Below are 17,134 nucleotides of genomic sequence, written 5' to 3' on the forward strand. Positions count from 1 at the left end.
TAGATATGTTAAAAATAATTTTTTAAAAAAATTAAAATATATAACTACACCAGCTATATGTAATAACTGGTGTATATATGTTAAAAATCAATTTTTAAAAAAATTATAATATATTACATGCACATGGGGCTTTTGACAGAGGTGATGCAATAAAATTAAGTGAAGTTGTAGGAGATGTGGTAATGTTTAAAGATCCAATGGTGAAAGGGACGATGTCTAGATCATTCATATAGGTAAGTGTTATTGCTAATATTAATCAACCTCTCATTATATTCTAGGATTCTAGATCCCACGTCCCAATTGAAAACTTGTGTGGGTGACGGTTAAGTACAAGAGACTCCAAAACTTTTGTGACCAATATGGATTCATCAAACATGAGAGCAAAACTTGTAAGTTTGAATGCGATGCAGTGTCTAATGATTATGAAGATGATGAATTTGGAAGTTGGTTGAGTACCCGGTACATTAAAACTATTGAGGAGGTGGTTGAAGTCTATATAAAAGATTGGGAGGAAGTGGCTTTAATAAAGGGCAACAAGACACCACCATCAGACAACCACCATGGGTGATGGAGTGAGTAGAAGAAACCTAAATTTGGGAAGAGCAAGAATAAAGGCATTAATTGTGGCTCAAGCAGTAATGGAGGGATATCTTAAGGTAACGAAATAAATTTTAATGGAGGAATAAAGATAGTAGATTTGGGGGCATCTCATAATATGCATGCTGATATTTCTTGAAAATGCCAGTTGAATAAAGGGGAGTTTAATCAACCTAGTGAAGAATATGGAGGTAAGGAGGATTTGAGCATTGAAGATTTGCTTGAGAGCCCATCTACTAACAAAGCCTAGCATTCAGGAAGTCTAGTACAGGTTGATAACCCTAGAGCCCATTTACCTAACAATGAGTATATTGTAGAATTGTTTTTAATAATGTATCACCAATGACAACAGTAATTGATGGGCTCAATAGAATTGGATTTAAGAGGACAATTGAGGAAGAGGAAGCTTTAACTCCCAGGACAACAAATGAAGAAGGTTGTTCGCTAAAGAGAGCAATAAGGATGCTGCGACTATCTCTCCACTCAAAGTAAAGAAGGTGGTGAAGGCTCATAAAGTCTAACAAAGTTTTCAAGAACTGAAACAACAAATCAGAAGCCACAAATCAAAGAAAAAAATAATATGTAGATGTTGATTAGTGATGCGACAGGAAGAACAGAGGTGTGTGAAATTGGCTTACCCCTTAAATGGTTCATTTCTTAAGGTAAGCCGATATATAGGATCTATCTTCTAATAAGCTCAATGTCGGTGGTAGGGATGAACCCACAATATATAGCTTCATCATTAAAATCTTATCCTAAAACTATCAAGGGTTAGGGGTTCCCTGGACAGTTAAGAATCTACAAGAGGAATGTAAAAAAAAATAAACCCCTTCTAGTTTTCATCATTAAAACCAAATAGAAACAGCATGTGTTAGGAAGGCAAGGAGTAAATCTAATTTTGATGAAGAGTGGATCTGGTTGGAAGAAGTGGTGGATTGGCCCTCTGGTGGAAAAAGGAAGTAAATGTTAATATCTTATTTTCTTCTTAGAATTGTATTTTCACTAGTATGTCATCTCCTAGTGCTGAAACTCCTAACTATATTTCTTTCATCTATAGGCCTCTCAAGGAAGGTGAACGTAGGAAGGTGTGGCATGATATTGTTCGACAAGTGAATAGTATTTCTAGTTCCTAGTTATGTATGGGGGACTTCAATGATATTACTTGCAAAAAGTTAATAACATTAAAATATTCTCTTCAATAAATATCTTTATTAATTGTATAAGTAAATATTATAAAAAATTAAAGTAATCAAGATAGAATAATTTTAAGAGTTAACGAGCAAATATGACCTTAAATTTTTGCTCAAAAATCACCTTGGATCCTAAATTCTTAAAATATGTAAAATAAATTTTAAACTTTTAAATTCATAGCAAAATAAACCCTGATCGTTAACTTTTTTAACACTGTTACTGTTCATGTGAGTACTATAATAGTCATGGTTAAATTTGTAGGAAAATAAACTCAGAACAATACTTGCATGGATCATAATGATATTAAAAAGTTAACGATCAAAGTTTGTTTTGCTATAAATTTATAAGTTTAAAATTTATTTTGCATATTTTAAGAGTTCAGAGTCCAGGACAATTTTTAAGTAATAGTTCAAGGTCCTATTTGCTCATTAACCCTAATTTTAATTGAAGAATAATATTAAAACATATTGATAATTTTTTTTATCATTTTAATGATATATAATTTTTAAAAACTAAAAATACGTCACCGTAACTTTTAATAAGACTGTAGGAGGATCAAAATGTTTTAATTTGAACTCTAAAAATGTAAAAATTAATTGTAGTAATAAATTTGAAAAAAATTTAACTGTGAACATTTTAAAACATAGATCTTAAATGTCATTTACAGCAAATCTAACTAAAATAATCCCTCTAGTTCTATCTATAGAACACTATTTAGAAGTAATTTCGGTCCAAAAGGTAAGACACATTTCAATGTATCCTTTCTTAATTAACTTGAATATATTTAATGGAGCTGTATCATTATTTAAAAATAAGAGTAAAAATAAAAACACATATTATTTTTTATGATATAAAAAATTAATTTTTTTAAAATATATAAAATGGATAAAAATGTTACTCCCTCCATCCAAAAATGTAAGGCATTTTTTGAGGAGTTGGATGTTCAAAAATATAAGGTATTTTTAGTCTTTCGAGATATAATCATTATTTTTTTCAAAAGCTTCCCTATTAATAATGACTTTATATTTATTATAGGGTGTTTAATAGAGGTAAATATAAAAAATAAGGCTAATTTAAAAATAGGTAACTATTTTATTGAGAAGTAAAATTTGGTTAAAAATAATTTATATTTTTTAATGGAATATATAATAAAACCAACTCGGAGGGAGTGAGGTGAGTACATGAAATGTTAACCGTCCATAGTTCTCTCTCTCTGTTTTCATTAAAAAGACAACAAAATGATTTTTTTTTCTCATAAAAAAAATTTAGGTGCATTAAATTCGGAGGGCATGGCCTCTAAATTCAAAGGAGGTTTACAAAGAAGGGATATGAGCCAAATCTTTACTGGCCGGAGAATATTTTGCAGGTAAAATAATAACAAAATGATTCGGAGAAGACTAAAGAAGCTAGTGGGGCCCAATAGGGGCCGCGCAGGAGGGATGCTCATCCGAGGGCGGCACGATGAATCCCTATCCATTTACATGTACAGTGTTCAGAACACATTGCATGTTCTTTGTGTTCCTCAATAATCGTCTACTCACTTTCATCCTACCCGACAAACACGACGTACGGGTCATCCTGCTACTGTACTCCTTTCGCCTCCACCGTGTAAATTATATACCCGCATGCTCCTCCTAATCTATCATCACAACATTAACACAAAAAATAATGCAATAACAACTTATCTGATAAAATAATAATAGAATGCAATCCCTAGTCGTTGAAAGAAAACTTGAGCGGTTGATTAAAAGCCTCTACAATTGCTTTTCCTGAAGCAGTGATTTTTTCTTCACATTCCCATCCCCAACCTTAGACTTGTCATCCACGAATGCTATCTCTTTCTTGCCCACCTTTTTCTCCGCAATTTCCTTTTCTCTGGTTATCACCGCTGCCATGTCCTCTTTCACCAGCTGGTTCCCTCTCCGGTGATGACTCGGACCCGATGATGCATCCGAAGCCATAGAGTCATCGCTTTCACCCACCTCTTCCTCGCATCCTTTCCTGTCTTCTTCCTCATCCTCGACACTGTGACCGTCACCGCCGTCTTCATCGTGCGTGGTGGGGGAACCCAGATACATGGTCCATCCAGATTCACAGCTCTGGCATTCTTCTGCAGCTCCCAACATCTGGGAATGGGATGGCTCCATCTGATCCACCAGATCAACACCAAGTGGAGAGAAGTATGTTCGTCAGCCTGAGATTGGAACCTTAGCTTGAACCATTTTTCTTAAATAGGAAAATCACGACCAGCTTTTTCTACACTCCATGATTATTTATCACTCTCATCATTTTCTCTGGTGATACACCCAGATCGCAGATCAAAATAACCACTTATTAAGAAGTCACTTCTCTTTTAATGCACCGCCAGGAAACCTAGATAACCCATTAATTTTTCTGACTTAACGAACATTGCTGAGACGAGCAGCTAGCTAGCTAGCAGAAGATCGACAGCTAGAAACTGTCAAAGACAGTGAAATCAAATAATATAATCTCAATCTCGATACAAAGAGCATTTACTTGAATTTGAAATATTAAATCGAAGGACGCGTGGAGGTGCCTCGGTCATTGGGTTTTTCGTGAGGGAAGATGAGAAATCAATCAATCCTCATTATTTTTTCTGCATCGGTCATTAAGATGAAGGACATGCTTTAAATGCCAATAACAGATTGGCAGAGACCATCCCATACGTAACTAGGGAGAATATACGACCCATGGCTCAAAAATAGCAAGTGTATTCATTACCTGATTTAGCTTTACCGATTCACTTTCACCTTCTCCAGCAGGACACAAGCACAGGCTTTTTCAATTCTGGAAATCTCTGCACAATCCAAAACAGGATTAATTAAAACCTGGTTGTCTCAGCTGGTCTCTAATATATCCTCTTTAATTGGCCGTTTTGTCTGTTGCCGGGTGATGTTTGGCAGTGACTTGTGATCCGATCAGATTTTTTCTTTTCATACCTGTAGTTTCTTCGTTCTTTCAAGGAACGCGCACGCAGAGGACGAATTTGACTCAAGCCTTTAGCAAGTCATATATACACGTGTGTGTAAGTTTTAAATTGCCAACGAAATAGTTTTATATGCATGACAGTTATTGAATGGCCATGATGAGGGAATTGCTCTAAGGTTTATTTGAATTTCTGTAGACACGTTTTAATTAATTAGTTATTTAAGGTCTCGTTTGGTTGGGGGGAGGGGAGGGGCTCCTCTTCCCTCCCCTCATTTGGTTAGGAGAAGGGGAGCCCCCTCCCCTCCCCTCTCCTCATTTGATTAGGAGGAGGGGAGGGGAAATTTTTAAAATTTTCTCTCCCCTCCCCTCCAAATTGGGGGAGAGCTCCCCTCCCCTCCCCTCCCTTCCCCCTCCTCCCCTTCCCTTTTCCTTCTCTCCTCTCCCCTCACCTACCCTCCCCTCCCCTTCCCTCCTCTCGAACTAAACAGATTTTAAAAGACAATTCCTTTTAATATAAAGGATTAAGTTGTAAAAATATCTAGCTAGAAACTTTTTTCCAACAATATAATAATATATAAATATCTATTAACTTTATAAAATAAGCCAAGTGGATAACCCTTTCCAATCTGTTCAAATACCCTCATGTTGATTGTTATGGATTGAAAAAGGTTAACTTATTTTATGAAGTTAATAAGTATTTATATATCATTGTTGATTTAAGGATATCAGAAGCTTATGGAAATTTTTTTTTAAATATTTTTATACCTTAACCCTAATATAAACTAATCTTGAAATGAAAATGGCATGAGTCTAAGAATCAAATTTATTGAATATATTATTTATTATGAGAAGAATTACAACCAGCCCTCTCTTAAGAGAATTAATTACGGACAAAAATCAACTCAAAATGAATTATTGTTAAAATATAGAACATGACTTATTTTTTTAAAATGAAACTTATTATTAATCTTTATTTGTAGTTAATTTTTTTGGGAGGGAGCGGACTGTAATTCTCTCTTTATTATATTATGATGAGATACCATCATGTATGCATATATAGTGGCAGACGTTCATATACATGGCTGAGTGGGCAAGCAAGGACGCGTGCAAGGTGGGGCAAGAACCACATTTTGATTGGCCCTTGAAAAATGCTTGGGAATTTTTTTTATTTCACTTGTAATAAAATGTACAATTAGTATTTGCCCCTCATATTTTAAGTAGCTTTCATTTTTGTTCCCCCATATGTTAGCTCCTGGATTCGTCCCTGTGGGCAAGTGCCCCTCAACTTAGAGAAAATAACAAGGAGAGGTAAAAATTTCAAAAATATTTGGGCCTTTTATATTTTATTTAAGCCCACTATATTTTAATTTTAAATTTAATATATTTCAATTTAGATTATTCTTTAAAAATATAATTTTAATTTTTCTTTCTAATATTTTACAAAACTAAGTCAAAACTAAATAATAAATATCCCTAATAAAAATAAAATTTAAAATTTTAAAGCATACAAAGATCGAAAGAAGACCAAAAAACAAGATGAAAAGCCCTTTTGTTAGAGAATAGAGTTTGAGATGACAAATAGAGTAAATGGAGTGAGATTGTGTGAGTGTGAGACTAAGGGTGAGCTTCAAAAAAAAAAAAAAGGTTGAACGAGAGGGAGAAATAAAATTTTTTTGTTTTTGTTTAAAGTGGTCCTCAAGTCCTAAGTTTCTCCTTTTTTAATAATGAGCTGATGATATAACAATTTCAATTAAGACATGAAGCCACGTAAAGAAAACTTATAAAATATGTAAATATTTATTTTATATATTAAATATTTTTTATCTTTTAATATTTTATATAATTTATGTTCCCATTAACCCAGTGTCTTGCGTCCTCCACTATGTCTGTATATATTGGTGATGTCTTTGAATCTTTTGTTTTACATATGAAATATTGTTATTGAATATAATGATTAAAAATGAATAGATAAAATTTGACAAAAATAGTAATGTTTTCTCCTTCTATTTAATATTATAAGGTATTTTTAATTGAATTATATCTTCAATAAATTATTTAATTATCTTTAAGATTACACTATATTTTTCATGTGTCTATCTTCATTTAACAGGATGTCTCAATTAAAAAAATCTTTTTAGTTACACCTCTCAATTAAGGTTTTTTTTTTTAAAAAGTATTAATTACATTTTAAAAAATTTAAAATATTTTATATTTTTTAATTTCGTGATTCATAATGTAACGGAGAGAGTATGTGTCGGAGAAGTGCAATATACATGGTTGATGGTTCCACCAAAGATAGTAACTTGCAGCGGAATTGGAAGGAGGTGAGGGCCAGTGGGGCACAACTGGGAAGGGCCGGTAATATTGGGTTTATATGAATAACTGAGTAATTTTGTGTAGATATTATTTACTACCAAAAAAAATATTTATGACAAATTGAATCATTTCATGAATATAATTTTTTTTTGCTGCTACTCAGTTAATTTGTAGATAATCTTAAATTAATTTAAATGTGTTACAGGTCTTAGTCAGAATTGTATGTTTTTCATTTTTTTTTTGTTGCTAAACTTAGATCATTATGCATAACAGGTTGTCAGTTATGGTATACAAATATTTGCAAGTATTATTGATAAATACATCAAAAAAGTAAAGCCATACAAATTGATATACTCCCTCCCTTTAAAAATATAAGATATTTTTAACCGAATCTCATCCCCAATAGAGTAGTTACCTACTTTCAAACTAACCCTATCTTTTTATATTTATTCCTATTAAACACTCTACAATAAATATAAAGTCATTATTAATAGAGGCACTTTTGAAAAAAAGACAATGATTACACCTCAAAAGATTAAAAATGCCTTACATTTTTTAACATTCAACTCCTAAAAAAATGTCTTATATTTTTTAACGGAGAGAGTATATAATTGCTAAATGTATCTCTCTGTAATTTCTAGTCTCCGCCTAAAAAATGGCTGCATCACCTTCAGTACTGCGTTCATGCACCGGGAAGGCTACATGTCCTCATGCTTTGTAATTGGTAGCTTTCATTCCATGAACCGATTATATAGAGAAAGGACAGGGGGTGCCCCATGGCTTGAAAGCAAGAATTTGGTTGTTGCTGTTGCCAACTTGAGTACATCCCACCTAGCTAGCTTATAAAGGTGCTTCCCGGGATTCTTTCTTCTCTTCAGGTTCAGGGGGCTCCACCTAATTCATATGACCAATACCACACTGTTTCACTCCTCATATTCTACGTTAATTTATGAAAAAATTAATTATTTAATTTTTATAATTTTGATCTAATTATAATTCAGTATTTTAAATTTAATTCATTATATCTCAATCTTTAAAATTTTGACTAGATTATAAATCAGTCCATGTCTTTGCCTCTTACAATTTAGTTCCTAATGTTTCAACCTTTTAAATATTAATCCCTATATTTTAAAAAATAAAATTATAAAGATTAAAAATATTTTAAACTTTTAATATTTGTAATATTTATAAAGATTAAAAGGGTTTAATAATTTAAACTGTTAGTAATAAATTTTAAAATATTTTGAATCTTTATAATTTTATTTTTTAAAATATAGGGACCAATATTTAAGAAGTTGAAACTTGAGGAACTAAATTGCAAGAGGTAAAGTTCAGAGATTGATTTATAACTAAGTCAAAACTTTAGGAATTGAATTATGACAAATCAAAATTTAGAGATTGAGTTACAATTAAGTCAAAATTACAAGGATCAAATGATTAATTTTCTCTTAATTTATTATGAACTTGTTTCCTTCAGCATCAAAATTTCTTAAGAGGAAATTAAAGACTGATTGAGGTGGCATGCATCCACTCTTGGATCTACTGATGATCTCAAATGCTAATCTAACTATAGTTTGTGTGGAGTTGAAAGCAATGTCATCTGATCAGTAAAGAGATCTCTACGCGTGACTTTCTACATTGAACAAAAAGTCTTTGCTGGGAAATTCTTCTGCCACTCCAGCTTCCCGCCTCGTTCTTCACATTCACACCTTTCTTCCACTTCCTTAACACGCACTGCCAGATTTGAGAGAGCAAGCGGGAGAGACAAGTAAGAATTCGTTTCCAACAGCACGTATCCATGCACAAATACAAATAAAATATTTGCAGCAATATATTTCTAATTTTATTAATGACTAACAATCACAAATCCAGTTTTTTGTATGCTTGGAGTTGGAAGTGGGCTCAGATGACTCGGAGTAGAATTTGAATAAAACCTTTGCGGCGCACCCAAGAATGTTTTCGAATTTGCATTCCCAAGCCTTGTTGTCTCTCATCATCTTCCTTGTCCTTTTAGCTTTTTTATATGTATTCCTGATCCCTCCACCCACTTCAACTTCCTCACCTCTGGTACATCGGACGAAATAGAACAGAGGGACACTCCAATTGGACTACAATTTAACAAATTAAAATGTGACTTTTTCATCAGAAATATCTTTTATATTTCCGAATCAATTCAATTATAAAAAAAAAAAATAAGATCCAAGACATCAGAGGGAGAGGGTGGTCTAATTATGAACAGACAAACCATATTAAGAAACTCACCACTAAATTCATTTGGTTAAATGACATTTTGACTCTTAAAATATAAGTCTAGGAGCGTCTGAGACTTTAAATTTATTTTTGATGCAATTAAAGTTAATTTTGACCATTAGTTGGCTAAAAAATGACTAAAAAAGACCTCAAGATTTACGTAAAAGGACCAAGAAAAATTTCTTGATCATTTTTCTGTAATTTTTGCATCTTTTCTATAATTTTTTTGGTCATTTTTTATAATTTTTTTGATTAACTAACAGTCAAAATTATTAATAATAGTAGGAGCAACATTGCACATTTTTTTAAAAGTTAAAGAGGAACATTGTATCAAAAACATGTTTAAAATTTTAGATACTTCTAGACCTATAGTTTTGCTGTTTAGAAATTGCTCTTTAGCCCTTCATTTCTTGTAAATTATAATATCAATTGATATCCCACGTTTGCTTCATGAAATATATTTATGGGAATATAATAAAAATGGAAATGAAAGTAAATATGTAAATAAAAATTCAGTGGAATGGAATAATTATGTATACTTGTTGGATTTTGATATGGTGAGTGACTTAAGTACACTTACTTAATGAATATCTTATGTGACATGATAACAATGGTTCAATTTAATCAAATAATTATAAATGATTTTGTCATATAATAATAAAAAAAAATCAAATCTCAAATTTTTAAAGGGGACATCATGTGTATGGCATGTTCTAATGTAACATCCTAATTTTTAAGCTAGGATTTAATTATGAAAATTGTGGATTAATCAAGTATCTAAATTAGAATTTTTATTATTTTGATGTCTAATTGGGGAATTAATTCATGATTGAGATTATTTGATGTTAATCAAATATTTAGGCACTTATCTATGGTTTAAATTAAGCCTAGGATCATGTATTAGGATTAAATAGAGTCCAAAATAGGCACTGGGTTGGATTAAGCCCAAATCATTGGGCTTTAAGTGGAGAATCTGCACACTATGATGTGCGTCACAATGCATAGTGCAATTCTGCACTTAATGATCTGTCCAAAAGACAAAAAGGAAGGGAGAGAAACATATATTGTGAGGTGTGAAATTTATGATGTCTATTAGGGTTTGGTGAGACTCATCATTTTGGGTTGGTTTTGGATCATTAAAGATGTAAGGTAATCATTCTACCCTCTTTTTTACCTCTTATTCTCCATTTCAAAACTCTATGCTTGGTGGGTGAACTTTAATGATGATTATGAGATTTAGAGGTTAAATTTGTGTTTAAGAGGTGTAATGAGGATGACTAAGACTAGGTATGATAGTTTAAATATATGGGAACTGTTTAGATTAATTAACCTAGCCCTAGAATTATAGTGTGATTAGTGTTTAAGCACTTGTAATAGTGATAATTAACATTGTATTAATGATAATAATTAGTATTGTATTATGTGTAGATTGTGATGTTATCACTATTGGAGATGAGAACATGCTTGCTCAAGGAAACATTCTTGCTAAGGACAAAAGTAATCATTACTTTTATGTTGTGGTATGTGTTATGTGATTAGTTGTGTGTGGCTTTTGCATAAAAAGAATTGTTGCTTGGAAATATATGTTTTGAAATGTGTATAATAATTGTTAGTGAAAATTAGTGTAATGGGATGAGAATATATATATATATATATATATACACATATGATTTTGTTTGGTATGAAATTAATTGTTTGGAAGCATGATAAATCATTTGGATTCATATTTGTTTAGAAAAATTATTGTACACATGATTTGTTGGGTTTTGGATGTTGTTCAAGAATTTCATTATTTGGAAATCAACTGTGCCACCTGATAAGCCTTCATTGGATCTAATGGGTGGTTTGTTAGGGTTTGGACTAGTGAACCATTGACTTGGTGAATAGTACCAACTGTGAACTTTTGTCCAAAGAAAGGAGGGTATATGGTTGATGCTATCCATTCTTGTTTAGTTTTGTCTAGATTGTTTGGGACCTATTTTTTTTTCCCCAATTAGCAATCACATAATTAGTTGCATAGCATAAATTATGGCATATTAATATTTGTTACTGGGACCTTTGTATCTCATTCCTTGTATGCGGTTAACATTTTTGCACGAGATTAAAGGTAAAGTCAGAGAAGCACCGGAGACATATGTGTAGTGTGGATTACCATCTTACCTTGTTGCAGGCCTCTTGATGTAAATTCTTTCCAACCTAGGGTATTATTTTATATATGAGCATTTAGACTTATGATTTTTGGTAAAATTGTTCTGTTGTAGCTATGAGACTTGTTTTTTTTTACTCTTATGGTCTTATTTAACACGTTTCAATTACGATCCAAGCATAGAAAGTTTTATGATTGATTAAGTTAGATGTTCATTATTAATTGTGTTAGGTCACTATAATCCATCAATGAGAATTTTCATTATATGGGTAAGTTCTTGGGTTCAAATCATTATTTGAAATGTATGTGAAGTGATCAGTTTTCCTACACAATAGTTATTGGCTTTAGTGTTAGTTTGGAAAGTTAAAAGCGACTAGAACGTGTGTTTTGGACCTATTATGGGCTTTTTGTGGTTAAATTCTTCATACGAAGAAATTTTTGCACCAAACCAAAGCCATTAGTTAAATTATTTGATTAGCTTTGTGCAAACATGGCCAATCAAATTATCTCTAACAAGGAGATTGTAGCACTGGACACTTTGAATACAGACTTTCACACCTTGAATTCTTCTATTCTATATCAAGCTTGTAAACCCAATCTAAGGGCATTGATTACAGCAATGTCATGTGGTAAAAACATATATATAGCATTAAAACCATATAACCACTACTTTTCATGACTCCTAATGATTTTGGCACTTATAGACATACCATTTTGACAAGTTCCCCCCTTGATTATGAGGCGATAGCATTCTATTAGACATGCATGTGAGGGTTAATTTTACATACTATACAGTTCATATTAACTTATTGTCAAATCGTTTATGAGACTTAAGGGTTTACAGTAATAGAGTTCTTTTAGCCTTGAAATGACTACTGGTGTAGCGTCCAGGTGGATCATCTTAGGGCGTGTTTGGTTACTTCTCTAAAATCAATTATAGGATACAAAACTATGTTCTGGAAAGTCAACCCAACATCCTCAATTTTCCCAAACTTTATTTACTCCTTGAAACTCTATTTTGTAGGAGCTAACCAAAAATGCATCCTCAATTGTTTCAAATTCCATTTGGTTCTTGAAATTAAACTTCATTTTGCAGAGGTTATTTTTTTCTCAATTTGGTAAATCAGTTTTGCAAAATTAATTTTATAAAATATTATCCAAATATCATCACATTTTGTTAATTAATTTTTTTATAATCAATTTTCTTCAATTGAAATCCAAACACACCCTTATTTGCATGGAGATCTTAAATTTATAAGGCACTGGATAGATTTAATTTGAAAGATATTTTAGATATATAGGTTACGTTGATGCAATGAAGTTTTAAAGTTAGAATAAGAAACATTGCAATTTGAATAGTTTATTTATAGTCTAGAATAGAAGAAATATTACATTTCAATTTTAAATTAAAAATAAAGAAACGTTGTGGTAATTTAATAAAACTGAAGAAAACCTGTGATTGGCTGAAAAAACAAGTTGAAAACAGAGTTGCTAATTGAGACTTTGGGCCGGGGGGAACCTCGATTCTTTTCACTAAATAAAGGTTCTAGTTTTGATGAATCCGATGCCTTGAGACGATCTTTATTGATGAATTGTGGAATGAGGTTGGATTTTTCAGTCGTGTACAACGAGAGAATTTCGATGAAAATCTCCCAGAGGAATATAATTAATGGGCATGCATATATGCATGTCTCTGATTGGGACTGGTTTGGAATTAATGAGTAGGTTTTAGTACTAACGTTGGGGTTAACGTTTAGGGATTGGAACATGGAACTACCAATCATAAATTAAAAGCTAAGTTGGATTCTGATTTGGCAAGTGGTCTAAATCTACTCATTCAATAAATGTGTCTCAGTTATTATTTGGATTTAGTCAATACTTGAAAATTATCAAAATATATTTTTTAAAAAAATTCAAAACAATTTTCATGATCAAAGCACTCCTCACATATGCTATCCCTTTTAAAGATGTGAGATTTGATACTTTTCTAAATATTATAACAAAATCTTTTACAACTGTTTAATAATTATTGTGCTACGTGAGATACATATTAAGGGAACTTAAGCCACTTATCATATTCAAATCTTAGACTACATCTTAGGTGAGATGGCCAAAAAATTACTGGTCCATGCTTGGATCCTCATGTTGGTATATATGCGGGCAATATTCATTCTCCTTTTTCCAGTTCATTCATCAAACGGAACTTTGGCCCCCCCCCCCCCCCCAATCCCCAAAAAAAGTGAAAATAACATGCACTACGGCTCCCCTGATCTACTTTTCATAAACATATCACCATGAATGCATTGACACACTTGTGTGTATAATTCATTAACCAGCTTGCATCGTACAGTCTCACCAAATACTTAAGCACGTAGCACCATTATATTCCCCACGTACAATAAGCTAAGTCTCTATTCTCCTTTGTTTCTCTAATTTTGTGATATTAATTGCAGATCCGGTCACTAATACGGGCCGGGATCGAATATATAAAGAGCAGGACTCAGCACGGTCGAAAAGAAGAATTAGGAGGGACCATTTGATCGATGCACTGTATGATGCGTGCCTCTCTCTACAGGTGGATGCCTGTAACTACTTTGCTAAATATACGTTCAATTCAATCAAACGTAAAATGCATTGTTTTATATATTCAAAGAAAATTAAATGATCCAAAGCTGCGCAGTCAAAAAGAGATATAGATTCCTTAGCTGGGGTTGGACATTTTTGTTCGTTTTGAAGAACATGCAAGGCAAGTCTCTATATATGCTGAAACTAAATGGAACAGGGAATGCCGCAGCCAAGTCAGCAGGCAGAGCAACAGCTCCGCCATGGACAGCTCATCATCGCCAGAATGTGTCCACGAGCTTCTGACCAATAAGAGGAAGAACGGCAACAGCTCGGAAGATTCGAGAATGGGATGGAGAAGGTTCAAGAAGGAAAGCAACACAGGATCGTCCGTGTCGACCACTTTGAAGCTGTATGAGGATCCGTGGAAGATAAAGAAGACGCTGACGGAGAGCGACCTGGGAATCCTGAGCAGGCTGCTGCTGGCGGCGGGATCGGTGAAGAGGCACATTCTGCCGGTGCTGGACGGCGAGGATGCGAGAGGCGTGGAGAGCGAGGAAGGAATTCAGGTTAGGGTTTGGGACGTGGACACCAAATCCATGCACCAGCTGCTGCTGAAGCGGTGGTCGTCTTCCAAAAGCTTTGTGCTGATCGGCAAGTGGAGTCAGGACTTCGTCCGGCGGAGGGAATTGCGCAAAGGCGACGAGATTGGCTTCTACTGGGACCCTTATTCCTCCCTCTTCAACTTCTGCGTTCTTAAGCGCGCTAATCGCCCCTAGTACATTTTATAGCTGCATCTTTGCCTTTCTTTTGTTTTCCATCCAATACTATTTTTGTCAGATGACGAGAAGTTTATACGAATATTAGAGTATGCTAACAACGTCCTTAATTTCATGGCTAACAAGATCGATTTGAACCTATATTGCTTTATTAAGTTATCAATCATATCTTTACTAAGTAGACTGGACTGAAGTTTGTTGGTAATAGTATATTGATTTTTACATGGTCTCTTCCTGGTCCTGCAATACGTGTCGAACTATCGCTCTTTGCTATAAAGCCCTTCGCCACTTGCGTCCTCGGAAATTGGAATCCTTCTCTTCTCTTTTTGCACACTCCTCGTCTTCAAACTTACTATTTCTCTTCCTAATTCATCCTTTTTTCAAAAACATGGTTAATGAGATAAAATATTAATCTACGGAATTTATTATCATCGTTTCATAACATGTTTTTATATATACTACACACAAATGTCTACTCTTTTCCATAACATATTACACACGCGCGCGCGCGTCTCGTTTAATAAAATTATGACGATATATAGCATTCAAAAAGCTAACCTATTTTTTGATAATGGATCTGGTAACTAAATTTAACCACTCCACAACACTAAAGACCGATCTGTATCTCTGCCGATCAAGATGCGAGAAACATCATGCATCCGCTTATATTCAATATCCCGATTTATGTATATCCTCAGCTTTCATGATCGATCTGGCCGGAACCAATTCTCGTGTAATTTCTTGTTCTTTCTTTCCGAATTTGAGTACCGAAACCACAAACCAGCCTCAAGGTAGCATCTTTTACGCATCCCCCTCGGTGTGTTTGTGTGTGTCCGTATATATATATTTTAAAAAAATTAACAAGAGGTGATTCGAAGCTGCGGAGGGAGAAGCATATGGGCCAAAAGAAAGTGGAGGAGGTGTTACGCAGTCTTGCCCTCTCATGTCAGTCATCAAATTTACCAGCAAGTTGCTCCCTGCAGTCCAAGGCCCATGGCTTCTGCGAAGGATTGTAATTTCAACTCTCCATCTCTCTCTTAATTTGGACTTTGGAGCCCCTTTTCTCATAAAATTATAATGGTTTTTTTCGATTGGTTAATTTGTTCACTGGCTTGCAGGACTATGCTGCTATTGTTGTTTTGGACATGTGCTTTTGATCGATCGCCTGACCATCGTCCACAATATGATGCATTTCCTTTGTGTTAGGGTATGTGTACGTATAAAAATGCATGCAGATTATATAATGTCATCAAACATTTGCATATGAACAATGAACAGTGGACCCCCCAACATACAACAGTCTGTGCAAGTGTTTGTAAAATTACATTATTAATAAGTAGCAAATAATGGGAAAAATATCATTCAAGCTGAGTCAATTTAATATCAAACAAGGATTAAAAAACTTTAAAATATTACCGTCGAACTAGGGGATGAATTTGAAAATAATTTTAGATACTTAAAGACTATAATACCCTTTCTTTATATGAAAGAGTTTGAATATGAGAAGGGACAACTATAAATCATCTTTCAACAAATAATTATTCATTGTTAGTTAATACGTACTCATTCGCATATAACAAGAAAGCATTATTCACTAATTGATAAGTTCAAGAATTTAGAAGAGAGTTTGCTTGTGAGAAGGGACAAGTGTAAATCACATTTCAACAAGTAATTATTTATTAATTAATAAGTACTAATTCATATTTAATAAGAAATCATTCACTAATTGACAAGTTTTAATAAAAAGGAAAAGTAAGGGTATTATAGTATTTTTCTATCTAAAATTATTTTTAAATCAATCTCTTAATCATGCAGTGATATTCTATAATCTTTTGGTCATTGTTTGATATTAAATTGCCATAATAATTCTTGAATGATATTTTCTCTAACTAATATGACCTTGTTTACCAAAAGATAATGCTTTTTACTTTAAATTATATGCAAAACGCGTGATCCAAGTTTTAGTTCAATTAGATGCAAGACTTGTTCAACTTTAGAAAATTTGGCACAACTAGGATACCTTATTCCATGCAGTGTAGAGAAATATTTATTTATTTATGCAAAAAATAAAGATTAAAATTAAAAGTATAACCATTTTGTAATATATTTGAAGTCTATAAATTTTTTTTTTGGCCAACGAAGTCTATCAATTGAATGCTTCTGGGAAGGTTGATGCCTTTGTGACTAAACTTTGTGAAATATTACTCAAGTTTTGTTCATTAAATTGTTTTTGTAAGTATACCATGAGGTCAAGTGATAGAAATCGAAGTAATATGAGACGTACGTTTGAATTTTATATTGAGTAATATGAAATGTCAAATATAAATTATTATTTAGTTTTTAC

General features: G+C 33.0%; 2 protein-coding genes across 5 annotated transcripts; one reads left to right on the forward strand and one right to left on the reverse strand.

Annotated features, from left to right (window-relative positions):
- Positions 1–3,062: 3,062 nt before the first annotated feature.
- On the reverse strand, positions 3,063–4,806 carry LOC129310051 (protein SOB FIVE-LIKE 3-like). Of its 4 annotated transcripts, none has more exons than XM_054951887.1 (3): positions 4,749–4,806; positions 4,531–4,606; positions 3,063–3,935 (listed from the first exon to the last, which is right to left on the reverse strand). In XM_054951887.1, the coding sequence occupies exon 3, from the start codon at positions 3,933–3,935 to the stop codon at positions 3,543–3,545; it is 393 nt and encodes a 130-aa protein (XP_054807862.1). In that variant the 5' UTR covers positions 4,531–4,606; positions 4,749–4,806; the 3' UTR covers positions 3,063–3,542. The 4 variants fall into 4 exon arrangements, with proteins under 4 accessions (XP_054807862.1, XP_054807861.1, XP_054807860.1 ...); XM_054951886.1 differs by having other exon boundaries at positions 3,063–3,982; XM_054951885.1 differs by having other exon boundaries at positions 3,063–4,246; positions 4,749–4,805.
- Positions 4,807–14,229: 9,423 nt separating this feature from the next.
- Positions 14,230–15,021, forward strand: LOC129307834 (B3 domain-containing protein At2g33720-like). Its single transcript, XM_054948756.1, has one exon. It carries the CDS (start codon positions 14,275–14,277, stop codon positions 14,788–14,790), a length of 516 nt encoding a protein of 171 aa, XP_054804731.1. The 5' UTR covers positions 14,230–14,274; the 3' UTR covers positions 14,791–15,021.
- The last annotated feature ends 2,113 nt before the right edge of the window (positions 15,022–17,134 follow it).

Source organism: Prosopis cineraria, unplaced genomic scaffold (assembly GCF_029017545.1).
Source record: "Prosopis cineraria cultivar Desert tree isolate PC_DT_omini unplaced genomic scaffold, ASM2901754v1 PC4, whole genome shotgun sequence".
Taxonomy (NCBI): Eukaryota; Viridiplantae; Streptophyta; class Magnoliopsida; order Fabales; family Fabaceae; genus Prosopis; species Prosopis cineraria.